Here is a 23,055-nt window from a genome sequence, read left to right on the forward strand (position 1 = left end):
AAGAGGTTAAAAAAATGCCATCTCTCTGCCTAGCTGATGTTTTAGGGGTGATTCTGCACCAGCATTTTTTCAGGGGACTCCTCACACATCCATTAATTTTCAAAAGTAACTTTTGGTAATCCCCTGCCATCCATTTCACTCCTGCAACATCCTGGCATATGGGGAACCCCAACCAGCCCATCAGCTCTTGCTGGGCAGTTTCCAAACTCTACTTTATTACCATATTCAGCCCCACTATGCAAAACTGTTAAATTATTATTATTTTTCAATCCAATTTGGCTGTATACATCTGCACAGGTGCATAGGCAAGAGCTCTGGGTAGACCTACACACCAGCCAGTGATGAACATTGCTGCACTTATAGGGGATTGCCGGGCTGTGAAGCTATTTTTAAAGACCTGTGCCATCCTACAGCAGTTTGTAGTTTGATAGCAAGAGCAGGAGAAGAAGAGGAGGCACCTGTTTTACGAGGGACAGCTGACTTTCTGCTGTGGCTTTGTCACCTCCCTGAATGGCAAAGCAATCATGTACTTTGTGATTCCTCCAAGTACAACTGACTCTAGTGTATGGTGAGAGCCCTGAGAAAAAGGGCAATGAACAGGGCCCCACAGCAGCCAGTGTGCACCTCTGCCTACTGACAGACTGGGTCAGCCGCATACCCTAAGGCACTTGAGCAATAGGTGTTACTGACATCATTTGTCAAGGATCCCTAATTAGTATTTGTTAGTGCACCCGCAGGAAGTCAAAACAGGACTCAATTCAAAGTTAGCCTGGACTCAGCCCCCTTTGCAAGCACACCTCTTGCTGAAATCTGCTGATGTTCACATAGCGACTCCCCCCCAAGCACAGCCAACATTGTGGCCACAGAGCGAAATCAAGTCAGACTCCCACCAAAAGAGCATGGAAAGAGGGGCAATTGATAACAGTATAGAGAAGAGGATTTGAGAAGCCAAATTCCCAATCCTCACAGGGACTTTACAGCTGAAAATCTGTGGCAGGCTAGCACTGCAAGAAGAGGTTTTCACCTGCAGCAGAATGAGTGGATAGGTGGGTCTTGTGCCTTAACTGAGAAAGAACAAGGCAAAAATACACCACAGTCACCTCAGCAGGAAAACAAGGACCTTGTCTTTTACCTGTAACAGAGGTTTCAAGTATATTCGAACTATTTGCTGAAGGGATTATTGCACTAAATCTTAGATGTGTAGATTTATGGATTTGATCAGTGGAAGTCCTCAAGTGCAAAGTATGTAAGGCCTGTTGCAACATCAGAAAGGAATAGCCTACTTGAAAGGAGCAAACAAGAAAGTGACAACGAAAGAAACAGAGAATTTCTACTAAGTAACATAAAGGGTTACGTTTGCAATCAAGAGGCCAAACACTAAAAACTTATGGTAAGAAGCAAGACTCAGTTCCAAGCTGCTGAAAGGTAGGTGCACATCTGAAAGGTCCTGCTTTGCCTCGGCATTTCCCAGTATGACTTTGTTAGTGAACTGTAAGAACTTTTGAGAAGTACTAGCCCAGGCAGCAGTGCTTTGGACTTTTAGAATGGGCTTCGACTTGCAGCACCACCAGCTTTAGCAAGGCAGTGCTCTCCCTGCCGCTCACATCACTCATCTCCCTCGGTCCGGCCCAGCGCACCGGGCGCCTGCCTGCCCGCTTCCAAGATGGCGGCGACCCCACGCGCTCCTCGGCGGCACGCCGTGCCACGGTGGGGCGGAAGTGCGGGCCGAGCTGGGCTCAAGGCGCGCCGCAGCGCATGCGCGCCGCCCGGCGGCCGAGGCGGAGCCAGGTCGGGCCCGGGTGCAAGATGTCGGCGCAGGGGGACTGTGAGTTCCTGGTGAAGCGGGCCCGGGAGCTGGTGCCGGGGACCTGTGGGCGGCCAAGGCCTGCTCATCACGGCGCGGAGCCTCTACCCCGCCGACTTCAACATACAAGTGAGCGCCGCCGCTGTCGCACACGCTCGGTACCGGTGCCCCGCGCCCCTCCCCCGGCGCGCCTCGCTGCTGGCCTGTTTGATTGACAGGCGGCTTGGCCAATGGGGGCGGGAGGGGCGGGGCCGCTGGGGGCCGCGGGGAGTTAGCGGTTATAAACCAAAACGGAACTCCCTGCTAGTACTCTTTAAAGTACCTCTCCTGCTTATGGCTTTTGGAGCAGCTTGGGGGCTTTGCATTGCATTTGACTGGGTACAAACCGTGGTCAAAGAACTCTTCGAATTCCAAGCTGTCAGTTCGCGTAAAAGTTAAGCCAGTGTGTTCACAGAACCATGGAATGTTAAGGGTTGGAAGGGACCTTAAAGGTCATCCAGTCGAACCCCTCTGCCATGGGCAGGGCCACCTCCCACTAGACCAGGTTGCTCCAAGCTCCATCCAACCTGGCCTTGAACACTTCCAGGGATGGGGCATCCACAGCTTCTCCGGGCAACCTGTTCCAGTGTCTCACCGCTCTCACACTAGATAATGTCTTAATAATATACAATCTAAAGTTCCCTTCTTTCAGTTTGTACCCATTTCTACTTGTCCTGTCATTTCCTGGTGAAGAGTCCCTCTCTGACTTCTCTGTCAGCCTCCTTCAGATACTGGAAGGTTGTTAGTATTAATAATGTTAAGTATATTATCATATGGAATTGTGTTAACGATGTTAATATTAAGTATATTATGATGCAGAATTTTATGCCTAAATTAATGTATGATTAGATAGTCTAAATGCACCTTCTAATTTCTCCAGTAAATGTTGCAGTCCTTTAATTTTCTGTTACGCAGACTGCTGTGGCAAATTGAGGGCAGTTTTTAAGAGTGGAAGGACTAATGTGATTGATAAATGTATTTGGGAAAGCTGATATTCTGTTCTTGCATCCTGCAGTATGAGATGTACACTATTGAGAGGAATGCTGAAAGGACAGCATCTGCAGGCAGGCTGCTCTACGACATGTAAGTAACCAGAGCTGGAACTCTACCTTTATCCCAGGTGCTCCTTTCACAGAATAAGTTTGGGAAAGACCTCTGAGATGATTGAGTCCAGCCTACGACTAAACACCACCGTGTCAACCAGACCATGGCACCAAGTGCCGCATCCCGTCTTTCCTTAAACACCTCCAGGGACGGTGGCTCCACCACCTCCCTGGGCAGCCCATTCCAATGTCTGATTACCCTGTCTGCTGAAGAAATTCCTTCCTAACGTGCAAGCTAACCTCCCCTGGTGCATCTAAAGACCACGTCCTCTTGTCCTGTCATGGGTTACGTGGAAGAAGAGACCAACCCCCACCTGCCTACACCCTACTTTCAGGGAGCTGTAGGGAGTGATAAGGTCACCCCTGAGCCTCCTTTTCTCCAGGCTGAACACCCCCAGCTCCCTCAGCCACTCCTCATAGGACTTGTGCTCCAGACCCTTCACTAGCTGCACTGCCCTTCTCTGGACAAAGAAATGTTGGGATTTCCAAGAATATAAACTGAGTGTTTTTGAAAATCCATGTGGATAAATTAAGCACAAAAGGTCTAATTAATTAAAAGGAAGGTTTTCTGTTTTTCCCAAACACATACTTTTATGGGAAGGTTTTGTCTTTGAGACAGATTTTGAGATCACTGTACATTCCTTGCCTCAAACTTTATTACAGGTTTGTGAATTTTCCAGACCAACCTGCTGTATGGAGGGAGATCAGCGTTATTACATCCGCATTAAGGAATGACTCCCAGGACAAGCAGACACAGTTTTTAAGAGGTAAGGATTCTATCCTGAAGGAACCTAAAGATAAGCACTCTGATTATTTATCTAGTTGGCAAGTAAATGTCAGTTTGTCTAACTTTGCCTGTGGACTGCAGGGTTTGGTTAATTCAGCCTTAGAGACTTTATCTGGTGTGTTAGAATTAGGAAAAACAAAGGGACATGACAAGCTGATTCCCATTGCTTTGTCTCTGATATGGGTGGATTTACTCTGCCAGAACAGGAAGCACATAGAAGAGCAATTGAATAGGGAATAGGTGGAATGGGGCTTAAAAATCATCGTCCCACATATTGCAGAGAACAGTGAATGATTGTTGAAATGGGGTGAATTCTTGTTTATGTAGGGAGGGATATAAAAATGAATGGTGTCCAGAAGGACTTGTCATTCACTGCTGGCAACCACAGGCAGTTTTACAAGCAGGATTTACACCTGACAGACTATAATCTGCTGTTTGAACACGTGCTTCAGAAGCTCTAAGGATATTCCAGTTAAGAAAGCATTTGATTTTTCATGGGGTGTGTTTATTTTTCAAAGTGAATACATAAAACATACAGGGAGAATATGTGAGTTTCTTTTTACTGTCTCACTGGATGTTTAAACTGAAAAAAACCCTACATTTTAATAATGAAAGTATTAATTGTAGAAGGTAAGTAAAAAAATAAATTAACAGTTTTGAAAAAGCATCCTGAAATGTCAAACACTTAAATATTAGGATTTTGAGTATTCCACTTACTAGCAGTCTTACTTGTCCATGCAAGTTCCTTGCACCCAGATAAACACAGATAAATATTTATTTGGTCTTCTCTGAAAGAAACACACTTTTTTTTTCAGGTATGTGTATTAAAAGCAGACAAAAGCATAAGGGAATCCCTTTTCATTCAGCATTTATGTTTTGTCAGTCATCTTTACAATTCAGACACAACAAGTCAAATATTTTCTGTTTTTTAAGGATTATTTGAGACCCTTCCTGGTCGGGTCCAGTGTGAAATGCTCCTGAAGGCAACAGAGCAGTGCTTTAACACATTAGAAAGGGCAGAAATGCTCCTTCTACTTCTGCGGCGTTTCCCAGAGACTGTGGTGCAACATGGGGTAAGAGAAGAGAAGTTCATAGTAACTATTCAGGATATTGGCACCCAGTTTTTTGAGATTTTGCTGAAATGTGCTTTCCTTTGACTAGTGAGAGGGTGGGTCTTTTTATTCATGTTTAATTGTGGCTAATAGTTCAGACTGCTGTATCTTGAACTTACCACCAGGAAGGACTTAGGCAGAAAACAAATGGAAGCATATAAAACAATCCTTTGTCTTGTAAATGAAAGAATATCAGTCATATATCACTTTCACCTGTTTGTGCATGTCTTTACTGATACAGTTTCCTGCACAGTTTTTTCTTGGTCTTGTTTTGCTATCTTCTGGCATTGCTTTTCACCTGCTATTTAGTATGGATAGTTTCAAAATTTGGAGACTTGCACATGCTGTTGCCATAGAGTGAATTGCTACTCATCCATCCCCTGAATTACTGTTCAACCTCATTGAACTGCAGTTCAAAAAGTTTCTAAAACCACTGGTCCAGTGTTTGATTTTTACCTCTGCTCCCACAGGTAGGCCTTGGAGAAACGTTATTAGATGCTGAAAGTATTGAAGACCAAGAATCTCCAGTGAATTGCTTTAGAAAATTATTTGGTAAGAAAATATTAATGTTCTTGTTTTACTATGCAACTTTTTAGTATGGCGAGGTTCTGAGGTCAGTGAACTTCTTTCATGACACTATGATTAGAAAACTGCTTAGTCAGAAGGGGCTCAGGCCATGTTAGTCCAGGCTGAGCATATGGTACAAATTGGTATTAGAGCCATTCATGTGAGGTTCTTTGTGGTGTATGGTCAGCCAGAGATGAAGGCTTCCACTGCTGATTGAGAAACCTTACCTAGGACAAACAGAACAAAACACCCCACAAACCTAAAGGATTTTTTGGTTTGTTTTCTATTTTAGTTTGTGATGTTCTTCCTCTGATAATTAACAACCCTGATGTACGACTTCCTGCCAGCTTGTTATATAAATACCTGAATAAAGCAGCAGAATTTTATATTAACTACGTAACTAGATCTACGCAGACAGAAAGTCAGTATCAAGGTAAGAATATTTTTACAAAGTTAGAACTTAGAATGTATCTTAGTATCACTGAAGTGATGTCCATAAATGAAAAATGCATTATTTTTATGTAATGTATCCTGTAGACAAGGATTAATAGTAGTGTTTAATGTTTCTTAGTTCTTTGATTCCAAAATACCTCATGGTGCTTCAACAGCTTAGTCATGATGCTTGTGATGCTTCAATATATGTACTGAGAGGTGGGACAAAATGTCCAAGATGTCCTTATCCAGCCTATCAGCTCTCTTGTACAAAGAGACAGAAATGCCTGCTGTGCCCTGTTAGCCTTCTGTGTAAAGAACAGTTGCCCTGAAAGCTCCAACGTAATTTTTACTTGTCTTCTTCTTGAAAATTAATCAGTTTGTTTGATTTCTTTACGAGGAGAGAAATGTGCTGGTTTTCCTAGGTTCACAAGATTCCTCTGATATTATGTCTCCAAGCAAGCGCAGCTCTCAGAAATATGTAATAGATGGTCTCACAGAGAAATCATCCCAGATTACAGATCCTTGGGAGAGGCTATTTAAAATACTGTCTGTGGTGGGAATGAGGTGTGAGTGGCAAATGGATAAGGGAAGAAGGTAAGAAAGGGATACTTTTCTGGGTATTTCCCCTCAAGGAAAATTTGGCTTTTCAATTCTTAATAAGAACAATTCTCATTGAAGAACAATTTTAACACAAGAATATTTTGTGTAAATTCACGGCAGCTTTTGTTTCAAGACTGTACAATGTAAAACAAAAATGTGGCTCTAGAGAGCACTTTCAAATTAGTCTCTAAAATCAATTTTTGGTGATGAAAGTCACGCATAAGCACTATAGTGCTGTGGGGTATGCTTCCCTAAGTGCCTCAGTAAAGAGAAACATGGTAAATGTTTTGTGAAATTTCACTAGCATGTGTTCCCAGCCTCCATTGACTTGTGGCTGGGGGATATCCTCAGCAGAAACATTGAGATTTTTATATTCACTATGCATTCTTTCCTTTAGTTGTGAAGTTCGTGCAACACCTTGAATTCTTTTTGTCTCTCTTCCCCTCAGAAGTTTTGGTGATATTTTGCATCGAATGAAAGATCTCTGCAGATACATCAGCAACTTCGATAGTGAAGCCCACATTAAATATAAGAATCAAGTAGTGTATTCCACGATGTTGGTCTTCTTTAAAAATGCCTTTCAGTATGTCAGCAACATCCAGCCATCACTCTTTCAAGGTTAGTTTCTAATGTTTCAACATCTGTAATCAGTTCTTTGTGATTTCATTGTTAATGTCTGAAAGATCTTTTCTCATTAGTCATTTGAAACTGTCATCTTACAAGTCAACATTATAACTTGTTACAATTCTCTCAAGCCATTAATCTTACCAACAGTGGTTCATAACAACTGTGTAGTGGATCAGACCAAAGATCAATCTAACTTAGCATTGTGGTTTCAACCTTGGCCAGCACCAGGTGATTGTCTAACAAAGAGGAAAGTAACAGACCAGATGTTACGAGAAACATCCCTAGGGTTGATTCCTACTCTTCCATGAGCATCATGTTTGTTTCATTTTCTCCTCTGATTATATTTCTTTGAAACTGACGTTTTCCTGTTTTCCTTCAGTCAAAGGAAAATAAGTGAAGATATTTTTGCACTGGGAACACGACAAATTTGTAATTAAGTACATAAAAACTGAATAGGAAAAGATACCCTGAAATTCAGAAGCTTTCAACTTGGCTTTCTTTATATTATTTAAGCATAATCTTTGAGGTGTGTTTTGCAAATTACTTCTAATTTGTAATTAATTTGTAAATTGAATGTTTAACACATGTGCGTTACCCGTGCATTTTCCTACCCACTCACATCTGCATATGGGACATACCAGATTGCTTGGAGCACCTTGGATTGCTTCTTTTGGGATTGACTGGGCTTTTCAGGAGTGGGCCAGAAGCTGAGGAAAGTTTTTTTAAAGCTCCATTTTGTTTAGAACTTACTGAAATAAACAGCATCACAAAGAGGAATTTTCAATGCTTAATAATGTGATACGAAATTCCTTGCAACAATGACAATTGTCACCATTGGTAATTAGTGCTTATTAACACTACAGTTATTGATTCATGTTAAAATTATAATTTTGTGTTGTGATCATAAGTTTCAACACATTTTTCTGCTTGGAGCAAATGATCATTTGAGTAAGGAAGTAGTCAATACAAATGATGGGTTTTAACTGTACAGAATGTTGGGTGATCAGCTGAACAATGTCAGTAGATAGCTAAGCTCAGAGGACAAAAGACATGGCAACTTGTATGCAAAGAACATAGAGTCACTTTAACAAATACAGGAAGTAATTAACTAATGAGTCGAGTTTTTTGTCCTGTCCAGAGGAAGGAAGAGTTATGGTGGGGCAGGGGATACTTCAGGTGTGCATGTAGTTTTAGCTGCTCGATTCCAAGTTAAAGAAGAAAGGAAGTAAAGAACTAGTGAAAATGTTGCTTTCTAAATTGTACAGTTGAGTATTTCAAAGCTCACGTTTTCTGAGTGAACCACCAGAAAAAGAATGTATACTGAGGTCACAGAGTGCAGTTCCTTTGGTGCAGCTTTTATGGTACCTTCTGTCATTTTCTGATACCAGGAAAGTATTTCCAAGACACCTTTTATTCATTTCTGCTTTAGCATTGAAGTCTAGTGGTATTCAGTGCCTTTCATATCTTTTTTATCATGAGAATTTTTCCTCCGTCTCCTTGGAGGGCTTACTGTAGAAATGTAGAATCCTACACGTTTTAGAAGCATAGTCATAGAGCTGTCTCCTCCTTAATCTATGAGGATCAGATCTGTGACTCTCTTCTCATGTTCGTGGATTTGCAAGGAACCTCTTTAGGGAGAACTTTTCAATGCATTTTTCTTAACATAATTTGTATCTGCTTTGCTGGAGGCTTGAGAAATGAATGAGGCAGTTCACACCTCTCATGACTTTGGGGCTGCCTGCAGGCTTGGCAGGAGTTGCTATTTGGGCTGATGCTTTTGGGCGTTTATTTATAACACTCTGTGCTAGAAAACAGTTAAAAACTCTGTAAGCTTAGGTTCTAGAGCTCAGACAGAAAAACACAGTGCTGCTTTTTGTATGGCTGTGTAACTTTCAGTACTGTAAGAGAAGGTCTGCAGCCCCAGTCAAGAGTGAGAATGGATTTTATTTTGTTTCAGGACCGGAGGTTTTGGAGTAAAGACTACAGTGCACTTCTGATGCTGGGAAGGGAACACTTGTTTGGAAAGCAAGGCACTTAGCTGTCATTAATTTAAATCAGTATGAGTAAAAGAAAAATCCATTTTTTTCTTCTCAGGTGTTAGAACTAGGCAGCTCTTGAGATTCTAGTGGTGAAACTCTTCCAGCATCCCTGTTGTGGTACTTCGCATCCATGAGAAACAGATACGAATCTTCTGCATTATGTCTTGGCTCTATTTTCAGTTCACACAGGTTAGATTCCAGCACAGTGGAATACATGATGGTACAGGAGAGGTGATTCCGATGTGTTGTAGCCTGTGCATAGGTGACATTTCAGTGGTGGTATTTATTGACCTATATTTGTTAAGCAGAGCAGGTTGGCTGTTTCTCCTAAAAGGAGCTTCTATTGCAGTGGACTCCTTACACATCAGTTTTCAGTAGAGGGGAAAAGCTTAATAGAAGTTATTTTATGTCAAGAGATGAAATGAATTGTCCTTCTACTAAACTCTCAAATTAGTTCTTTGCAGTTACGAATGAGGCCTTAGCTTCATATCTTTCAGCAAATAGAAGAAATGCACAAACTGAAAATACTTGTTTGCACTACTGGCTTACCTGGCAGAGATTTCAGAAACAGAAAACAGATTAAAGAATTCCTCTTTCCTTTGTATTTCTCTTTGAGCTTTACACATCTATATGCAACTTGATTGTGCAAAAGGAGAAAGTATTTTTGGAAGGAAGGCTGTTTCAGTAGCAATCACGTATCAGTGTTGTTTGAGATGAAGAAGTATTGTTCCTATTTTAGGTCTAATGAGACTTAAGCACTGGGGTCTAAAATGACAGGTACCAGATCCCACTGGATGTTCTGTGACACCAGTGGAAGTAGAAATTATTTCCTGGGTTTCAAAATGAGGCTTTTCTATCTTTGGGGAGTGAAGATGAGCTCTGGCAGTCAATTAAAGGGTTTAATTCTGTTTACTGAAGTCAGTGGGGGCAAAGCTGACACTGAGTGATCCTGCTAAGGAAATCTTGTAATAAAATACACATACTTCTTTGTGGGGTCAGTGCCTGTCAGCATATTGCTTTGGTTTCTCGTGAGAAACATTTTGAGAATATTGCTGTGCTTTGCCATATTTGTGGCTGTGAACTTCAGAGCCATTTGTGCCGTTCATCTGTTGAATAATTGTACTTATATAAAAGCACATAATGCTTGATCACAGAGCACCTGCTGCCTGACTATGTCTTGTGACTGCTCCAGAAGAAAGGGATTCAAAAATATTCTGAAGCTCTCAGTCAAACTCTGGTGATGTCTGATAAATGCACTCTAACTTTTATTGTATGTCTGCTTTGAGGAAACCATAGCTTTACCAGCACAGTTTAAGCAATTTAAGTGACTTAATTTTAGATTGTTTTCTCTAGCATTATAGTCATTACTTGTGAATGAAAAAAAACCCAGCATGCTGTAGGCATAAGACCTTTCATATCAGTTTAGAGCAATTGTGAATTAATTTATCTTTAAATCCAGGTCCAAATGCTCCAAACCAAACTCCACTGGTTCTTCTTGAGGATGTACCCAACATCTATGGTGATACAGATATTGATCGTAACAAACATATCCACAAAAAGAGGAAACTTGCTGAAGGAAGAGAAAAAACAATGGTAACTTTTCTAGGCTTTTTAACTCATAACAAGAATGGCATTGCTACTGGAATTTAGACAACAGTGGTTTTGACATAGATGTAAAAGACATATTTTTAGAGCTACCCTGAACTAGCTGTCTATGACCACAGTTTTCAAACAATGTTTTTCTAAAGCCAGCAAGAATAAAACAATTTTTACAGCAATTGATGTAGACACATAAGTACTGCTGTGAATGCGTTAACTTGAAGGAGTTCAGCAGAGGCTCTTAAAAAGGTAGCGACAGCAGTCAGATGTTCTACAGGTAAACTTCCAAAGTAATTGACTTTTCATGCTTGGAACTGTCAATATATCTATTGCTTTAAGGGTAGAGAACCACTGTTTTATAGAACTTCTCTGCTGGTAGAAGCACACATACAAGGATTGCTTTTGCCTTGTGCCACTGTAGACTTAAACTGAGTGCTAAAATGTAAAGTGTGCATGTAACAGGTGAAGTAATCAGGTAATCTGGCTGAAGCTCAGTGGTGGTACTCCACGTTTAAGAATAAATTTGGTTGGGATACTACTCATCACACTGTGCCACTGAGTTCTTGGTAGCAAACCAGATTGGACTAATCTTAAAACAAGTGAAAAATCACTTGCAGGCACTTAAACTAGGACCTTGGCGCTTCCATACATAATTGTCTTGTGTTCAGTGGAACATCTGTGGCTTTAGGGTCCTTTGAAATAAGTGTAAATTAAGAAGTTAATCTTTTTGTTCTATACTGACTTCTAAGCAGAGCTCAGATGATGAGGATCCTTCTGGGAAGGCAAGAAGTCGCCACATTACAGTAAACAAGGCTGATCTTGCAAACTCCATTGAAGTATTAGAGAGTTTCAAACTGGCAAGAGAGAGCTGGGAGCTGCTGTATTCTCTGGAATCACTTGACAAAGGTAAGGTAACTGCATTTAGAATTACATTTAGATTTCATTACTCTGCATAGAAATAATTTCTTTATTGTTAAAATGGAATTTGTGCCATTATGAATCCTTAAAATCGAAATTGCTTTGGGTCCTGAGTATTTTTGATATAAGTTCCAGTAAGAAGCTTTATCAGTTGTTGTGTTTCTGAATATTTTGTTCCTGTATTGCATTTTATTCTTGATGCATCTTTGCTTATTCACCCCCACTTCTCTTGGAGCAGTTGGCCAGCAGTAGGGCTGAAAGTGCTCAGTGAGGATGTACTGCTAATGGCTGCTTTAGTTCATGATTAAGAACATGTGTTTTTCTGTGTCTCCCTTTCTGATATCTGGTGTGATAATCTTGAAAAAAATTCCTCTTCTAAAAAGCAGGCAAACAGTACCACCTAGCTGCTTTTAGGTTTGTTGGACACTGTGAAGAGAAGTGTACTCAAAAAATGAGTGTATAGGAAGAGAGTATTCTATATGTGAAGGACTTCATACTCTTACTGTTTTGGTGCCATTTTTTCCATTTTTAAATTCAGCTTTTTTGTGTATATTACTGATTTTTAACCCAAAGCTGTGAAATGTTTCATATTCTCTTTTACTTTTTCTTCTGTAACCGCTTAACACAGAGTTCACCAGAATTTGTTTGTCATGGAAGACAGAGACCTGGCTTTGGTTAAGGATCTTTCTTACAGACATGATCATCTACCAGGTAAAAAAAATACAGTATAAACTAGGAAAAACACCACCATTGTGTTGCTCTTTCTTCTAGTAAACAGCAATTTACTTCCTTCTAGTAAATAGTAATTCTGATTAGCCAGTTTGACTGCTTATAGTGTCTACTGATTTTATGCCTTTAAGTATGACTCCTTTGGGGATGGAACTACACCATTTGCACCCCAAGCTAGGTACCCTGTTTGGATATACGTGTCCCAATAGCTGTTGTTTGAGTCCAGCTAGTTTTGGCATACGGAAAAGACATCTATGTTGGCATTTTGACCAGTGGATATATACATTGTGTTATGGAAGATAAGTGCATTTTATTAGTCTGTCAGTGCATTATACTGGAACACAATCAGAGAAAAGAATTTTCAAACAGTAAAAGGTTTTAACATGTCTCAATTAACACCTGTTCTTCTCCACAAAAATTAGGCTGACTGTGCTCACTTCAATACCATCTACAGAAGAAAGCTTGTTCCTTATTTTTCCTTTGGGGGTCTTTTATTTTTGCCTCTACTTGTGCCTGAACAAGAGATATTTCAAACTTTATTAGTCTAGATAAAGTAACGATTAACTCAAGAATATAATTATTTGATTCAGTTACAAATATGATTTTGTAAACCGACTTTTTAAAGCAGAATTTTGTGATGTTTGTCATCTGACTGCCTTGCAAGTGATTGTTCCACAGTCTTTTACACAACCCATCACTGGAGAGTATTAGTCTAGATTAAAGTTTTGAAGGCTTGTTACTTGGACACACTCTGTTTTGAAAGGTTCCTGTAAGAGAATTTTTTTTCTACCTCTCTACCTATTGTATAGAAAAGACCCTAACAGTGTTTTTTTATATTCTTTTTCAAAGGGGCAGTACAAAAAAGCAATTAGCAGCCTACATCATTTGGCAGCTCTTCAGGGCTCTCATTCTCCCCAGCAAATTACAGGACAAGGATCTTTAGAAAATCAGAGAGCACTAATCCAGTTAGCATCGTGCCACTTTGCCCTCGGAGAATATCGGGTACGTACAGCATTCCGGACACTGGGCCTTCATCAGCTGACCCTGTGGTTCCCATTTCCCTTTTGCCTTAGAATTTTCCTGTTAGTCTGCTTTCAGCAGGATATTGAACATAAGCCAGAGTCTACTGAAAAATCCGTGCTTCAAAGGGAGAATTGTACTTCCTGCCACATTAACTGACTGTCGTTAGCAACTCTTTATATATGTATGTATAGTCTGCTTGATAGTTAAGATTTGGGCATTATGATTTTTCATGGCTACAAGTGTTTGGGTTGTCTGTAAATGTAACCTTAATTTGAATTCCTTAACTTTACAGAATGAGTTCTTTAAATTGAGGGGAAATTCTTTTAGGTACAGGCTTCATGTAGCAGGGGAAAGAAAAAGTAAACTTCTGTGATCATCTTAGAAGAGAGTTAGTTATTAACTGACAGTATAAAAGACACCAGAACAATATTGTTTGGCCTGACTGCTGAATTTGCTTTACTTTTGCAATACATGTTTTGTGTTTCTCATATTGCAGGAGTGCGTGGTGGTCTGAGGTCAGTCAGTGTCAGCACTGACAATAAGGGCTCTGTCTCTTAGGATCTAATGTCATGCTAGTACTACTGGACAAGTGCTTTTGTCCCTTCCACTTCAGTACTTTTTCACTGGAAATGTGATCATATATCCCCACAGACCTCTTACTAGGAAACAGCATTAAAAATTCATTGACTTTCCTTCATGCTGTCAGATTGCCATCTTCCTTTCTATTTTTACCATGAACAGAACAAATTTTACAAAACTATTCTAAGAATTCGTTTGAAAACTTAATCCTTCAAGACAAAATAATTTTTGATTGCAGTTATATTGATCTTACCCTCTTGAAGAATGCCAATACATATTTTTTCTCAATTAAAATGATGTATGTAGGCTCTCAGAGATTGTTTAGTGACAGCTAAGACTTTTTGCTTAGCCAGACTATACTGTGTATTAAGTCAACTCAAGTTCTAGCAGAGAGTTTTGTGATTGTTTTTTTTTCTTTTGTAATGTCTGAAATTTTTAATCATTATTAACATACCTGAATTTTTAAGAACTTTAATTTAAATATAGCATTATCATGTCCCTTCTTTTTATAGCAAACATGCGAAAAAGTGCTTGACCTCATGTGCTGTATTTTACTTCCAATACAAGAAGGAGGTAAAGTACAAGAGGAGCAACCTAAAGTCAAGTCTAAATTCAGGAAAGGTATGGCGTTGCTATTACCCTAAACTCAGTGTCAGCTGAATTTTAGTTCATGTGTTCTGGTTGAGTATGTAATTATTCTCATTTTGTATTACAAAAAGGGAGGAAGTTTTTTATTCCCTCTTGGTTTTGTATTGTGGTTTTCTTGCTGGTACCTATTAAAGTATATTGGTGGCAAAGTCCTATCACAGGAAAAGAGAAATGAAGAAAAAAATTTTAATGTTTAACTTCCCGTTTTGGGTCATTCATAATTTACATTCAAAGCTTTCCTCCCTACCTGAGATGTGACAATTTTGGATTTGTTTTGCTCCATTTCAATTTCTTTCAACTTACCTGTCGTGAGACCCTTAAAGAACTGTTCTGTTGCAGGGTCTGATTTGAAGCTTTGGCCATGTACCAGTAGAGCTATCATGCCTTACTGCCTTCATCTGTTGTTAGCTTGTTTCAAGGTAAGATAGGATCAATTGGAACTTTGTTGTCTTTAAGGCCTAGTTTGTGTGTCCTGAAGCTGCATGGCTGTATCCCAGTGCTGTGACTGAAGGGCTGTGCCTCAGTCCTTCTTACCTAAATGGTTGGTGGAGGGTCTTTTTTTGGAGAGGAGAGTGGAGTCTTGATGGAGGAGGGTTTGTTTTCTCTTTTTTTTTCCTCTATTTGTTTTAGTTTTGAGCAGAGAAGATAGAACAGATGTCAAAATATTTGTCTCTATTCAGACTTCTCTTACAGGTCAGTGGAGAGGATTTGGTATTTTAGCTGGAAATTTCCAACCTACTTTAGAAGCGTATTTCATTCTGCTTTAATATATATTTCTAAAGAATGTCTGTGTTTGCACAGATGTAGGTGAGATGAATCCTGTATGTTTTTGAAAGCAACATGTATTTCCTGATTGTCTGAATGTAATTCTTTTCCCTGAAGCTCAGAGCTTTCACAGACAGCAGAGATGATATGGCGCTGGGCCACGTAGTTGTTCTGCTTCAGCATGAGTGGCCAAGGGGTGAGAACTTGTTCCTGAAAGCCATCAACAAAATCTGCCAGCAAGGAAACTTCCAGTATGAGAATTTTTTCAACTATGTCACAAGTATCCTTTCTCTGAACAAGAATGTCTTTCACATCCTGTGCTGTAGTGTTGAAAAAGCTGTTAGTTTCAACAGCAGCTCTTTCCCTGAATCATATTCTGTATTTATTTTCATACCATGAAAGCCTCTTGTAGTAGGCTGCAATACACAATGGACTGTAAGTATGCCTCCTGTCACCTGCCCTGGCACTAGAGACTACCCTTAAGTACACTGCCATTGCACTTCCATTCAGAACAACAGCAGCAGCTCAGGCTGCTTATGCAAGTGACAGAAATCTCTTCATTAAGAAGTACAGGGCATTATATACAAGGCTGGTAACAAAAAAGACAAAGCACTACCTACCTGTGCTTCAGGGTTGAATGATTTTGGCTCTTGTTTGTGAAATGCTTTCTGTGGGTAACATGTTTGGGTTGAGTAAGATAATGAGCTATGTCAAAGTCCATGCAAAGCATGTCTGATTTATCTATTCAGATATCTGACATCAATTTTGATCAGCATACACACAAATGGACAGTTTAATGTTTAACCTAAATTTACATGCAGCCATGGGCCTCAGGAAGCAAGGGGGTCTAACTCCTGTCCGAGGCAACTAAATAAGCTCTGGTGTTAAAGGAAAGGAAAAAAAACCCAACAAGCAGCTAAGTAAGGGATCAAAAGAGAAAACAAAAAGTGTGATATGTGCTACCGTGGTGGCACTTGCTTCAGGTCCAGCATCAGTTTGCACTGCTTTCATAACCTGCAGTGCAGGAGAAGGAAGTGAAACCCATGGAATTTTGAGGTCAATTTTCTTTACCTCTGTCTACATATGAAGAAACAAAGAAAAGTAACTAACGGATGTGTTCTTCACTTTAAAAAGCCATTTCTCATCTGTTTGTGGAGGATTAGGAATACATGCTGTGATCTTCTCTATCACTTTTAATAATGACGTACTTCAATAGCTTTTCAGTTTGACTCTCAGCAATGTGGCTTCAGATGTGAGGCTAAGAAAGAATGTTCTCTATCATTGTTTCCCTACTCAAATCTTTAACGTTTTCTTCAGATATTGATATGTTGGAGGAATTTGCTTATTTAAGAACACAGGAAGGAGGGAAAATTCATCTGGAACTGCTGCCAAATCAAGCAATGTTGATCAAGTAAGGATAAAAAAGCATTTACTGTTTTCTTTGGCCAAAAAAAAAAAGGGAGTATGTTCTGGTTGTCTTTGCTTTCATGTTATCTTCTGGATAGTTTGTCATGTCTTTGAGCTTAAATTTAAGGAGTTCAAACAAGGCCGTGAGTTTCTTTTTCTGACTCTCCTGCTGATCTGTGTGTTCTTTTTGGGGGTTCTTCAGTTTTAAAATCCTGCTTTTACAGGACTTTATTTCTGAGTGTGGCATTCGCTTTAGAGTGATTGATATTAAAGTGATTACAGTTGTGCTCTTTCAAACAGACCCTTGCACTTTGGAGGAATTCTTCAAATAATTAGGCATGTGTGCAAGGTGTTTGGACTAATTTTGCTGAAGAGTAATGTTGAGCAGAAAAACAAAATTATGAAAGACCACTGAATGATGAAAAACTGGTATAAAATATAAGTTAAACTGCACTCCAGCTACACTCCAGTAACCTTTATGTTAGAACTAGCAGGTCATCTTATTCTGCTTAGCTTATTACGAGATCCTGAAGTAAATTAATAATTTGGATTAATTTTCTAGGTGTTTTTACTTGTTCAGTCTTGAACAAGTAAACTATCTGCTGCAGGGTTTTAGTGGCAGAATATTTTGAAATATCCTCTTTGTTTATGAGAACCTGTAATATTTTCCTTCCTAAGAGGGGGACTGCTTAAAGCTTGTTGAAATTCCACTTTAGGTCAGTGTATTCTGGCTATTCACTAACTAGAAATGGGCTGAAGTTTTCGAAATGGGAGCCTAACATCAGACAAGGGGATCCAAATTTTAAATAGTAAATAGATTTTCCAAATTTCAAGGTAACCAACACAAAAATGAGATACTAGGTGTAATTAAAGGAAAAGTAGAAATTCAAATGCTTAATTATGTGATGGAGAATTTTCTCTTTTGAGCTCTAGATTTTCAAACTCTTACCCTTGCCATATCTCACTGCTTGTAACCAGCTGTATGAAAACAAGCTTCAGGGCATGCTGCACCACATATGGTGTTAAGTAATAAGCTTTGCCAGCAAGAGGGCTTAGCACTGAAGACTCCATCTGGTAACTTCTTACCTGCTGTCTCCATTTCATTGCAACAGTTCAGTGCTGTTTCTCTTGGCTCCGTTTGATTGGTGTGGCAGCGGTTACTTTCTGTTCTGACCCCCCCAGTCAGCAAGGAGGTAGCAAGAAGTGTTTGTAGCAGGACAGAATCTCTCTTTGACCTCCTTTTGATCAGTGATGTTTCCTGAATGATGGAAGGGCTTGTAGAAGACAGGTCCATTTCCTTGTGCTTATTGAGCCAAAACAGTCAAATATTCTGTCCAGCTGGAAAAGCTGTGTACAGTGTCTTTTATGTGGCTGTGTAGGGCTGGAAGCACTTCATCAGAGAGCTGATGGAAGGGATAGTTCAGGGCGTAGGCCACTGATCAGAGATGATGTCTACTCCCCTGGTACCACTGATATTTTTTTAGCTGGACTGGCTGTGAGGCCCAGGGATGGTGTCACCCCAACAGTGTTGACCTGGTTAGCTCACAGTCTCCCCCAGCTGGGGTTTTTGATAGAGTGTGCAAGTGTAGCCCTGTTTCCTGGGACAATGGTTGGTAGGCTCAGTATCTGCAGACTGCTTACATCTTTCAGAGCTATCACCAGTTCTGGCTGGATGAGCTGCTGCACCATCCTCCCATGAATTAGCAGACGCAGCTCAGATGCTGTTCATTCATGCTCAGAAAGACTCAGAGTTTGCCACAACAGGCCAAAGATGAAGCAGTTGTTTCTTTGTCTGATCTTTCGTCACCATAAGTGTAGCAGTCCTGCATCTTAATGGATGGGAAATGTATTTCAGATATTATATGTCTTTTATAAGGACTGCTTTTTGTTTGATGACTTACAGGGCATTTTCTCCCCAAGTGAATTCCACATTCTTCTTCCAGTACTTTTTTCTAAGTACCTTATACTTCACAGGAAATTACACTCATTTTTCTGAACTCAGTAAAGCAAACTGTAGTGTGATTTTTCAAAAGATGAAGTAAGACCTTGGTAGTCTACAGACTTACAGTTGGGTTCTGCAAAATATATATACAGTTTGTAACCTTTCCCTTTGCTTGCATCACTGTGGGAATGAGAAGGTCCATGGTTTTGGTTTTAACTGGTGGTACAGCCAACTCATTCTGTTTGTGGTGTTAACAAGATTTGTTCAATGAGCTTTGAATCCAGCACCACTAAGTGCCTTTGAACTCCCTTCTGGACAAGCCAAGTTTCACAGTTTATCTTATATACATGTCAGTAGGGGCAGTGTTAGCTGGTGAGGCTAAAGAGGAAAAGAGCAATATGCAGGAAATTGCTACTTAATATCTTGCTCCTCTTTTTGATAAATCTTACTCTAGTTAATCTAATCGTAGCCTACCAAATTGCGTAAACTTGATCTGAAAGCTGTGCCCTTCCTTTTAGTCATATTCCCATCACATTCTCTGGGGACAGAGAAGGTTGGTTTGAAGTGAAACAAAGTATCTTGAAAGTGTAATTTTTACTCTGTGCACATGGGTATGCTTAGTTCTAACTGCAGATCTTGCAAACAGTAGTGAAGACACAATTGCACAGAATCCCTTTTGCAAACATCTGCCACTCTGGGGCCAAAACCATCCTGCTGGTCCTGTGTATTTTCCATTTCCCGTGTCCATTTTTGCAACTACTGGACTTACTCATGCCAAGAACTCTTGAAAAATTATCTCATTTAATTGAGTAATTTTTGTGGCTATTTTATTTCAGATTATTGTAGCTGTATTAGAGTGTTAAATGTCCCATCTTTATTTGACTCTTATAAGCATAGCTCTCCATCCATATCTATTAAAAAACTCTAGATACTAACCCAAATGCCCACCTGTGACATCTGAATCTGAAGGTAGGCACCTAACTGAGTACTTTAGGAAGCTAAGTGCGAGTTTTGCTTCTCTGCTCCCTTTGTAGCATTTCTGGGGGTCAGTGGTGCACTCACTACTTGGGTGCCTAATAAGACTTAAGTGACATTATAAGAGACTTAGATTAAGAAACTAGACCTGTCTCCTATATATCAAATTTCTCCTTTCTCTTCTTTTTAGGTGTGGTGTTGCTCCAGGCTGGACCTGTTAGGTTATTAACTTATTCTAGATAGCACACAGAGATAAGAATTTAACTTCCCGGAGAAGACAAAGTGTTTTTCACCTGAGACAGCTTTTGGTGGTTAGTTCATGTGGCCCTGGTCATAAATAGGAGGTTGCTCTGAGTGGGCAGTTGTGCTTTGGCATTGTGCCATGCTCTAACAGCTGGTTTTGTATGCAGTTAGGATTTGTAAAGGTGGAAAAGGCCATCTGTGGGCTAATGAAAAGATACTTGGGCAACCTTTAACGAACACCGCCATGTACTCAACCTGGCCAATACCCGCTGTGCATGCACTCGGCTTGGGCTCAGCAGCAAACCCCTTAACTCCAAGCTGTGGGCTCTCCCAGTTTGCTGACATGCTCTTGCCAGCTCTGGAGGGAAGCTGTGATATCTGCAGTGCTCCTCTGATTAAATCTTTTCTGACTAATGTGCTTCCTTGGAAGAGCTGTGACAGTTCATCATATTACAACTGTGTATTGGTTTTGCACTTGATGCTGTCCTTTCTCTTGGTGTAACTGTCCAAAAATATGTGTAATAGTTAGACCACAAGTGTAGAACAGCCTTGCAATGAAATCTGGGGATATGTGCATGTTTGATGCTGTTAGAGTCCTGCACCCCTTTGGCTGCTCGGTGGTCATACTGCTGTGTGAGCTCACCCTAGGTTTTTGTTACTCCTTTTTTTGGAGAGTTGTTTTGCACCAGAGGTGGAGTTGGTGTGTGGGTGTTTGAATGCTGCTATTTGCTGTTTCTTAAAGGACTTCTAGCCCTCCCATGGGGTTACTGCAGCAGGAATTCATACCTGTGCTACAGCCCAGCATACAGACTGCTGACAGGTACCAAGTGGAAAAACCCTGCTCATAGTGTGCTGTGTTTTGTCAACATGTTTTACTGCCCATGGTTTTCAGCAATTTGTTACTCAATATTTATCTTTTTTTTAATTTCTTCATTTGTGCCTACATTGCCTGGCAAACCATGTTGTTCTATTATAACATTTATTTTTCTTTTTCCCATAAGTTGCCAGTATCCGTGTCCTTTCAATTTAGTAATTGCTATTGAATTTAAACAATAACTTAGAAATCCTCCAAAGTTTTACTGATGTTCAGTCATATATTAGCAAGAGCATAACCCTTTATTTTCAAGATCCTGGTTCCTGGATCCATTTGTAGCAACTTTTCTTCATTTAGGTTGTTCTGAATTCTGTTTTGTGTTTTCCAGTCATAATATAAGACACATCTTCCAAAGTGCTGTTGGCTCGCTCAGTAGCTGTAGGTCGCATATTCTCCATTAGGCTGTAACTGACCATAGCACTTGGCTGCCAGCAATGTTTAAGACAATAAAGACTGGTAACAGGACTTAGCCCATAACCTCTGAATATGCTGGAGGGTTTTCAGTGCAGGTTTGCTTCACTTAGTTCACCCAGGAATTGCCCAGGAGGCTCCAGGGCTAGTCTCCTCTTTGCCTTTTCCATGTGTTGCAAAGGTCTCTACTGTTTTGGCAGAGAAGTCTCTTCTCAAATGCCAGACTTCTTTATTTACATGAAAGTTGGGTGGTATTGTTGGTGAGGGTAATTCTGAGATGTTTCCCTTTCTTGTTTCCAGCATCTCTGGATTGGCACAGATGCCCTCACCCTTTATTTTTTATTTTTTAATTTCTTTCTGTCTTTCAGTGAGCTTGCTGGGTTCGGGCCAGCTCTTCCCTTCTTACCCATGACTCAGGACTTGCCTCAGCATTAGCATTATGCTTTTCTCTCTAAATGAATTCATGCTGGTTCCTTCAGTAGTGTTAAGGCTCTCATTTCAGGGCATATCTTTTTCTCCCCTTCCCGAGTAGGGCTTGCAGGTAGATGTTACAAAATCTTGATCTTACTTAGCCAGTTCTGGACCAGTGCAAGTAAAGTGCTTTGGTGCTGCAGAACATTGTTTTAAAGAAAAGATGTAGGTGTCGAGGCCAGCATGAGGACAAAGAACTGTTCACAAAAACGGCCTTTAACAGGGCAATATCCCGTAAGTTTCCCCAGCTTTAGCTTGCTCAGCTGGACCTTTGTTCTGTTTGAAAATAAGTCCTGCACTTGTGCTCAGAATAAATGTAACCCCTTACCTCGTGTCTAGTATCTTCATAAGAGTTGGCTTCTACTGATGCAGACTCACAGCCTGGCTTGATCTGGGTTTTGTGAAGGGTTCATTGTGCCTTTCATTAGTCACAGCGTTATCAGTGCCCACAGGATTATAAAGCTCCTTCCTGCACTTTGATATTGGTAGAAGATGCCCTCTGCTCTTTATGGTGGCACCTGTGCTCCAGAGAATGCAAGTTCATCTTTTCACTCTTCTTTCAACCCCAGCCATTTATAGAAATGATTACAGGGAAGAAGTGGCCTGGGCAGCAAAGGTAGAGAGGAAAAAAAAAATTCTTTCCCCAAGCAAGGAGAACTCTGTACTTGCTCGGTTAAGAGAATAGATTTTCTTGTTATCCAAAAGAGTGATATTATTTCCCTCTTCAGCAGTCATAGTCAAAGCAGTGAGAACATAGACTTTTATGCAGCTTCTAACTGTTGAAAGACTTGTAAGCTACTGAACACATGATTTTTTAAAAATAGCATAGCACAGGCTCTTTTACTCTCATTATATAAACTCAGCTATGGGCTGTAAATATATAGTAAGTGACATGCAGTACCTTTTAAATGACTGGAGTTCACTAGATAACCATGATTTGATTTTGTCTGTCTCTTTTTCCTTCATGGCTTAAGGCACCACACAGTTACCCGGGGTATAACTAAAGGAGTGAAGGAAGACTTCCGCCTGGCCATGGAGCGCCAGGTCTCGCGCTGTGGGGAAAATCTCATGGTGGTCTTGCATAGGTTCTGCATTAATGAGAAAATACTGCTGCTGCAGACTCTTGCTTGAATGGACTGCATCCTGATGCAATGGCTTTTATGGAGAGAGGGGAAAGCTCTTCTTTGTATGAATAAGCAGCAGAGCAGTGGGAAATCTCTTGTTCAGAGGGTCAAGAAGTTCCCTGTAAGTTACAGGTTCTGCAATAAACAAACACTACTCAGTGTTTGTTCACTGCTTGGTTTTCTTATGTGATCAAACTTTATAAATAAAACTTTGTTTAAGAAGTCTTTGTAATA

At 40.3% G+C, this 23,055-nt stretch overlaps 1 protein-coding gene across 1 annotated transcript; it reads left to right on the plus strand.

Moving 5' to 3' along the window:
- Positions 1-1,806: 1,806 nt before the first annotated feature.
- On the plus strand, positions 1,807-23,046 carry INTS10 (integrator complex subunit 10). Its single transcript, XM_039550328.1, is given in 20 exon segments — positions 1,807-1,861; positions 1,864-1,884; positions 1,887-1,933; positions 2,859-2,926; positions 3,610-3,713; positions 4,667-4,806; positions 5,316-5,397; positions 5,705-5,845; positions 6,270-6,441; positions 6,896-7,065; positions 10,573-10,706; positions 11,462-11,618; positions 12,259-12,341; positions 13,209-13,361; positions 14,474-14,582; positions 14,949-15,028; positions 15,492-15,654; positions 16,692-16,785; positions 20,684-20,761; positions 22,672-23,046. Coding segments are annotated over 20 exon segments (2,208 nt in total). The 3' UTR covers positions 22,829-23,046.
- Positions 23,047-23,055: the final 9 nt, after the last annotated feature.

Source organism: Corvus cornix, chromosome 4, assembly GCF_000738735.6.
Source record: "Corvus cornix cornix isolate S_Up_H32 chromosome 4, ASM73873v5, whole genome shotgun sequence".
Classification (NCBI taxonomy): domain Eukaryota; kingdom Metazoa; phylum Chordata; class Aves; order Passeriformes; family Corvidae; genus Corvus; species Corvus cornix.